At 45.4% G+C, this 8,525-nt stretch overlaps 1 protein-coding gene across 2 annotated transcripts; it reads left to right on the forward strand.

Annotated features, from left to right (window-relative positions):
- The first annotated feature begins 2,738 nt into the window (after positions 1-2,738).
- LOC141156690 (uncharacterized) lies at positions 2,739-8,271 on the forward strand. 2 transcript variants are annotated; one of them, XM_073642953.1, is made up of 2 exons: positions 2,739-2,825; positions 3,006-8,271. In XM_073642953.1, exon 2 carries the CDS (start codon positions 3,981-3,983, stop codon positions 5,121-5,123), a length of 1,143 nt encoding a protein of 380 aa, XP_073499054.1. In that variant the 5' UTR covers positions 2,739-2,825; positions 3,006-3,980; the 3' UTR covers positions 5,124-8,271. Both variants share the same exon structure in this region, with proteins under 2 accessions (XP_073499054.1, XP_073499055.1).
- Positions 8,272-8,525: the final 254 nt, after the last annotated feature.

The following is an 8,525-nucleotide window of genomic DNA, read 5'->3' on the forward strand; positions in this document are numbered from 1 at the left end:
ATGCCACTGGATTTCTAAAATTGCTACATGATGATGTGTTGCCCTCTTTATGCACTGAAGATGGCATGTTCCCTGAGTTTCTTCAACAAGATGGTGCACCACCACATTATGGGTGTCAGGTCCAAGATTCCTACATGAACAGTTTCCTGGAAAGTGGATTGGTCGTCGTGGGCCAGTTGAATGGCTACCAAGGTCTCCCGATCTGACCCCCTTAGACTTTTATCTTTGGGGTCATCTGAAGGCAATTGTCTATGCTGTGAAGATACGAGATGTGCAGCATCTCAAACAACGGATACTGGAATCCGATGCTAGAATTTCTTCTGCTGTGTTGCTATCAATGTGTCAAGAGTGGGAGAAGAGGGTTGCATTGACAATACAACACAATAGGCTATCACCAACCATTCCCATTTAATTTAGGTGTATCCATATAAATGGCCCACCCTGTATAATGGGGACACTATTTCTACTACAGCCAAACCCAATAGATGGAGACTAGTGATGAGCGAGCACTAAAATGCTCGGGTACTCGTTGTTGACTTGTATATAAGGCAAAATAAATATACAAAAACAAAAATGCTCCTCCACACCTTGGGCTATGTAGCGTAGCGTTTGATGCGTTTTTGCACTTTTGCATTGCTTTCAACCAAGACAAATGCATTCACCGGGAAATGTCATTTTAACATTTTACAACCTTATCTGGCCATGTGGTGTGTGACATGGGAACAGCAAGGGGAAGACCCCTGGGGCTGGAAGCATCTCCCAGGGCACTGCCTAAAACTGTAGTCATCTCATCAGATGTGATCTTATATTACTGCAGTAATAATACTGACATTTTTGGCAATGTGACAAATCTTAAACTCCATTTAAAATGGGCAAGGTGTGTGTCAAGGGACGGGAAAGTGGATGTTATGGTGATAGTGCACGCACAGGCCGTGGACAAGATGAAACTGTGCCTGCTAAGGGAGCACAACAAACACCCACGTCATGTCAAACTACCTTCCTGTCCCAATTTCTAGGGGGCCGCGGAACACCACTATTGAAGCCAGAGCAGTGTGAAAAGGTTGTTGGTTGGATAGCAGATAATGCTTCCAGTCAGTTTGCCACCACCACCACCCTTTGTTCCACATGGTCCAGTCTCAGTAGATGTGAGTCTGGATCACATTATTATTATTAATTTATCGCCATTTATTCCATGACACTTTCTATGTGAAAAAGGGGTATACATTACAAAAACAATTCCAATAATCTTGAACAAAAATGTGACAGTGACTGGTACAGGAGAGGAGAGGACCCTGCCCGCGAGGGCTCAGTCTACAAGGCATGGGTGAGGATACAGTAGATGAGGATAGAGCTGGTCTTGCAGCAGTATGGTGAAGCGAGGGTTACTGTAAGTTGTACGCATGTCGCAAGAAGTGGGTCATCAGCTTCCTTTTAAAGGTTTCAACAGTAAGCGAGAGTCAGAAATGGTGGGGTAGAGAGTTCCAGAAAAGGGGAGATGCACGGGAGAAATTTTGTATGCGATTGTGGGAAGAGGAGATAAGAGAAGGAGATCTTGTGAGGATCGGACGTTGCGTGAAGGTAAGTACCGGGAGACTAGGAGACAGGTTGTGGATAGCTTTGCATTCCAAGGTTAGGGTTTTGAACTGAAGTCTCTGGGTAATGAGGAGCCAGTGAAGGGATTGACAGAGAGGAGAGGCCGGGGAATAGCGGGGGGACAGGTGGATTAGTCGAGCAGCAGAGTTTAGGATAGATTGGAGGGGTGCGAGAGTGTTAGAGGGGAGGCCACAGAGCAGGAGGTTGCAGTCGTCGAGAAGGGAGATGATGAGCGCGTGCATTAGTGTTTTTGTAGATTTGTGGTTGAGGAATGTGCAGATTCGGGATTTTTTTTACTTTGAGTCAGCATCTTCCTCACTCTGATCCTCCGTCCTCCTACCATTTCAAGTGCCCTGAGACAACTGATCCCACACTTGGACACTCCGAAGAGCTGTTTTGTTCATTTCAAGTGTCCACTTCCTCACTGAGTAAGCGGACAGGACGTCTGTGAAACGCGTATGAATGTAGTTTATGGATAAAAAATATTTTCATTAACCCTTTGATCACCGGATCATCTTTTTATATGAAGGAGCGTGGATATCTATACACCTTTCTTCAACCATATCCACCTGTTGATGTACCTTGGAACCCTGATTTGGGCTGGTGTTGTCTGCAGCTCTCTACACAAGCACCTACAGGTGTTGTGCATTAACACAACTCTACAAGGTGAGCAACTTATCTGCATATATTATTATTTGTCATTTGGTAATGGCACCATCTGCGCCCCTTTCTCTATTTCTTTTTCCATAGTAACATAGTAACGTAGGTTGAGTAAAGACCTAGGTCCATAAAGTTCAACCTTTCTCCCCCAATTGTACTCCCGATACCTACACTACACTAACTTACTGGAACTAAGCCTCACAAATGAATTACCATTTTTATTATTACTGCACTATTACAATTGTCCTGCTTCCACATTCGACTTGTTATTGTTGTTTATCGTTCATCGAAAAGATGCTATTTAATTGCATATTCAGTAAGTTAGGATTCAGCTAATAACCAGGTCTAGAAATGTTAAGTTACCTTTTCCATTCGTGATGCTTTGGTTCCATCTAGTGGCCAAAGAATTATTACATCTTAGTTTCTTTAAGTATTGTTGGCCCTCCTCCTTTTTGCAAAGCATGCTGGTAATTCCTTGCAATGCATTCTGGAAGCTTGGATTCCATTTTCTTTCTTACACTGCATAGATGAAGAGGTGTCACAGCACAGTCCCTCTTGAGATCGCATTGCCGGTATGAGAATCGTAGATAATCATCATTTATTGTTCTAGATATAGACTAGTTGCCATGTTAGCTTAGTTTATGTTTTATATGTATCCTAGTTCTAGGATAGCTATGGATTGTACTGACATGTGGTGTAATGGATCCCTGCTGTATCATCCATGTTCTGATTATCTGTATTTGTTATTTCAGTTTTACCAATTTTACGAATACTACATTCAATAAAGCACAGACGTCACTAAAGTCTGTTGTTGGACTCAGTATTTTCTGGTTCGCTGCCTGTTTAGCTAGACGACCCTCCGGACTGTCTTGTGAGGACAGAACAGTAAAACGGCAGCCATCCAGCTAGAGGGATTCAAGTAACTGGCTTCACAGAGACTCAGCGCAGTTATAACGACCTCTGCACAGCCAAAGTCCCCCTCAAGACACCATGTCTCACAAATCGCACAGGTCCAGATCCGTTGCTTCTACCTCTTCCAAGACTACATCTATCAGCAGCGCAGTCGCCATTGCCCGCGCGAATGCTGAAGCCGCCAAGACGCGAGCTTCGCTGAACAGGCGATGCAGCTCAAACTAGAGAAGGCAGAGCAGGAGGCCAGGTCACAATTAGAGAAAGCACGCTTGGACGCCGCCTTAGAAAGTCTAACAGCAAAAAAGGAAGCTGCGGCCGCTCTCGCTGAAGCAGAATCCCTAGAAGCTGCACAAAACCCTGAGCTGCATAGGCAAAGCAGCATGCTGAGCCTGGAATATCCACCAGAAGACTCACCGCAACGCACATCTCAGTACGTTAATGAACTTCCTGTTTCAAAAGAGGATCTTGAGCCAGAATCAAAACAAGAACACGACGTCTCTAGTGGAGAAAGCAGCGTTCATCATGAGGCTCAGCTACAGGACAAATATAAACTCTAAAACACCACACAAAATGACTCTGCTAATGACTACTATGCTTCCCACAAGGTAACCGACGCAGACCACCTCGCTGACATATCATACATCAGACAAAAGCAGTACGACACCGGCTGGCACCATCCAGAAGGCACTAACAGGTATGGACGCACCTCACACCTCTATCAGGGTGAGCCATCACCGGTATACTCTGCCAACAACCAGTTCACGATAGACTTTGCTAATCTCTTTACACGATGTGAACTGGTTGCCAAGGGACTCATGAAATTCAGTGACCAAGCCGAAGGTTACAGAGCTTGGAAGGCTTCCTTCCAAAATGTCACTAAAGACTTGGGACTGCTACACAGAGAGGATATAGATCTGTTAGTCAAATATCTGGGAGAAGAGTCACGCAAACATGCAGTAAGGATCAGAGACATTAATATAAGTAACCCTGAGAATGGCCTCAAAGACATCTGGAAGAGGCTAGATGAATGTTACGGCTCAGCAGAAGTAATAGAAAGGGCTTTGTTCAAAAGAATTGATGACTTTCCTAAAGTATCTAACAAAGGTCTTCAGAAACTTAGAGAACTAAACGACCTGCTGATGGAGGTCCAAGTCGCCAAATGTGAAGATGATCTGCAAGGACTTGCATACCTCGACACAGCTAAGGGTGTTAACCCTATAGTCCAAAAGTTGCCCTACAATCTACAGGAGAGGTGGCTTACACACAGTTCCACGTACAAATACCAGCACAATGTTCCATTCCCTCCATTCTCTGCTTTTGTAGACTTTGTGTGCCAACAAGCAAGGATTAGAAACGATCCCAGCTTTGTCTTTGTAATGTCATATGCCACACCGTCACCAGCTGCAAATCTACGCAAAGAGTCCGTTGCAGTACACAAAACTGATTTTTCTTCTCCAGGATCTAATCACAGGTCTGCTGGCAATTCTCAATTGGAGACAAAGACGCAGGATCCCAACAAGCAGTGCCCACTTCATCAGAAGCCTCACCCTCTCCTGAAATGCAGAGCCTTCAGAGGGAAATCTATGCCAGATCGCAAAGGCTTCCTGAAAGAAAATGGTATCTGCTATAGGTGCTGCTCGTCCACGTCTCACCTCGCCAAGGACTGCAAGGTCAGTGTAAAATGCACAGAGTGTGGAACCACAGATCATAACACAGCTCTACACCCAGGCCCAGCTCCATGGAGTACACGGACCACGCAAACTGACAGTGTGCATGGCGGGGAGGAAGGGAACCCTGCTTCAACTACCCCAGAGATCACTTCTCAATGTACAGAAGTTTGTAAGGGGATAATAGGCGGCAGGTTCAGTTCAAAGATATGCCTCGTCAGAGTTTACCCAAAGGGCCACAGAGACAAAGCTGCAAGACTGTATGCCATATTGGATGATCAAAGTAACTGATCCTTAGCTAGATCAACGTTCTTTGACCTATTCAAACGTGTGCAGGGATGCGATGACAGCAGGCAGAACAGCTACTGACTACCAAATTGAGTACTTAGACGGACAATTCTGCCTACCCCTACCTACAGTCCTCGAATGTAACCAGATCCCTGACAACAGATCTGAAATACATACGCTGGAGGTGGCAATCCACCACACTCACTTAAAATGCATAGCACACCTTCTACTAGAGCTAGACCATCAGGCTCAGATAATCCTGCTGTTGGGAAGAGATATCCTACGAGTGCATAAGGTGAGACAGCACATCAATGGACCCCACAATGCTCCCTATGCCCAAAGACTAGACCTAGGATGGGTCATAATAGGAGATGTATGCCTGGGACGTATGCACGCCCCCTCTTCTGTGACAAACGTGCTGACAAATATACTTGAGAAAGGACGCCCATCTTCTTTCCAACCTTGTAATAATGAATTCCATGTCAAAGAACTGCCACACAGCGTCCAACTGCCCATTCACTTAACAGGCTTTACTGACGACAGCAGCATAGTGTCGGGAAGCTATGACGATCAGTTAGGGTGCACAGTCTTCCAGAGAACGAATCAAGACAACCAAGTGGCAATGTCTATTGAAGACAAGCTGTTCTTAGAGATAATGGACAAAGGACTTGTTAAAGACGAGACCAACAGCTGGGTCGCTCCTCTTCCCTTCAGAACCCATAGACCGCGGCTACAAACAACAGAGACCAGGCATTAAAACGCTTCTTCTCTCTTAAACACAACCTGCAAAGAAAGCCAGAGATGAAAGATCACTTTTTCTCCTTCATGTCAAAGATTTTCGAAAACTGTCATGCAGAATTAGCTCCTACTCTCAGAGACTCTGAAGAATGCTGGTTCTTACCCATGTTTGGCATATACCACCCGAAGAAACTAGGTCAGATCAGGGTGGTGTTCGACTCTAGTGCCAAGTTTAATAATGTCTCCCTGAACGACATTCTTATGACAGGTCCAGACCTCAATAACAAACTGCTTGAAGTACTCTGTTGCCTTCATCGCTGTCATCCAGCAAATGTTCCATTGTTTCCTCGTGAGAGAGAGAGACTGCAACTTTCTAAGATTCTTCTGGTACAGAGACAATGACCCTTCTAAGGAAGTCACAGAATATCGCATGAGAGTGCATATCTTTGGCAACAGTCCTTCACCCGCAGTCGCCATTTACGGACTTAAAAGATCTGCTCAAGAAGGAGAATCAGAGTACGGTTCAGATGTCAAACAGTTCATAGAAAAGGACTTTTATGTTGATGACTGTCTGAAAGCCATACCTTCAAATGAGACTGCCGCCAGTCTTCTTAGGAGAGCACAGGAGATGCTTGCCTGAGGCTTCACAAAATAGCCTCAAACTGCCAAGAACTCATGAAAGCGTTCCCTTCTCAGGACTTATGTAACAGACTCAGAGACCTAGACTTGAGGTCCGATCCTGCACCAATGCAACGCAGCCTCGGACTTCTCTGGAATCTACAGTCAGACACCTTCACCTTCAAGGTCAGCCAGGAAGAAAAACCTTTCACACGTAGAGGTGTTCTGTCTACTGTCAACAGCCTGTACGATCCCTTGGGGTTTGCAGCACCTGTTACCATACAGGGCAAGGCCCCACTAAGAGACTTAACTAAGGAAACGTCCGACTGGGATACACCTCTGCCGCCTTACAAGAGACTCCAGTGGGAAGAATGGAAGAACTCGTTAACTGAACTCTCCAACCTGAATGTGCCGAGACCATACGCTCCTGTGCCGTCTATAGAAGTTCGAAGCCAGAAACTGTATGTATTCGCAGATGCTTCAGTTAAAGCGATCGCCGCTGTTGCCTGCCTTAAAACTGTAGATTCTAAACAACAGAGTCACATTGGGTTTGTTATGGGGAAAGCTAAACTTGCCCCACTACCAGAACTCACAATACCCAGGTTAGAACTCTGTGCCCCAGTCCTAGCCGTCGCGTTAGCTGAGTTTATCACATCAGAGATGGACATTGACTTGAAACAGACCAAGTTCTACTCAGACAGCAAAGTAGTCCTTGCCTACATCTACAACAAAACTAGAAGGTTCTACATTTATGTTAACAACAGAGTGCTGCGAATTAGGAGATCAGTTCATCCAAAACAGTGGCACTACATATCCACAGATCAGAATCCTGCAGATCATGCTACTAGAGCAGCTGATGCAAGTCAGCTAGGAAGTACAACATGGTTCTCAGGACCAAAACTGTTATACGCTGGAGAACATTTTCCAGACACCTGTGACCTAGTGGAAGAGGACGCAGATGCTGAAATCCGCACTCAGGTGTCTACACTTCATACAGTGACCTCTGCCATTCAACTTGGATCACACAGGTTTGACAGATTCTCAATCTGGAAGTCCCTAGTCCGAGCCATCACCTGCTTGAGCCACATAGCCCGCTCGTTCAAGGCCACCAGAATTTGTGACGCAGAAGAATGCAAAGGCTGGCATCTTTGTAAAATACCTACGTTACCTCCGACTTAAACTTCTCTAGAAACCACACCATTTACACCGTCCAAAGAGAAGCCTATTCTACAGAGATCCAATGTCTCATCAACAATGCTCCATGAGCAGTGCGTTGAGAAAACTCGACCCATTCATAGACAATGATGAGGGTAGGAGGCCGACTCAAAGAAGCAAAAATCGAGTTTGATGAGAAATTTCCTCTTATACTCCATGGAAAATGTCATGTGGCCTATCTAATTGTATAGCACTACCACAACCTTGTCAAGCACCAAGGAAGACTTTTTAAAGAAGGAGCCATCAGAACTGCTGGCCTGTGGATTGTTGGTGCAAAAAGACTCATCAGTAGTATAATCTTTAAGTGCATCACCTGCCGTAAGCTCCACGGTTCGACTCAAATTCAGAAGATGGCCAACCTGCCAGTGGTCAGACTGAACCCAGACCCTCCCTTCACCAGCGTCGGTCTCGATGTGTTTGGCCCTTGGTCGGTTGTCACACGGCATACAAGAGGTGGCCAAGCCAATAGCAAATGTTGGGCGGTCATGTTCACCTGTATGGCAATCAGAGCCATCCACATAGAGGTGATTGAGTTTCTCGACGCGTCAAACTTCATCATCTCTCTGAGACGCTTTATTGCCGTCCGTCAAACATATATGGTCAGACAGGTACCAACTTCGTCTGTGCGGCAAAGGAATTGGGAATACCCTCAAATCTGGACTATAAAACTCTCGAGAGGTTCCTCAGCAACCAAAATTGCACGTGGTCTTTCAATCCACTTCTCTCTTCTCACATGGGAGGATCTTGGGAACGAATGATCGGTTTAATACGAAGAATCCTCGACTCTACTCTTCTTCAAGCTGGGGCAAACAAGGCTCACTCACGAAAGTCTAA

Source organism: Phyllobates terribilis, unplaced genomic scaffold (assembly GCF_046119375.1).
Source record: "Phyllobates terribilis strain yellow unplaced genomic scaffold, ASM4611937v1 Scaffold_8__6_contigs__length_399053987, whole genome shotgun sequence".
In the NCBI taxonomy this organism is placed as follows: domain Eukaryota; kingdom Metazoa; phylum Chordata; class Amphibia; order Anura; family Dendrobatidae; genus Phyllobates; species Phyllobates terribilis.

Excerpts from the sequence above, each read along its gene's own strand:
- LOC141156690 (XM_073642953.1), top strand. The coding sequence starts at position 3,981 with ATGAAATTCAGTGACCAAGCCGAAGGTTACAGAGCTTGGAAGGCTTCC.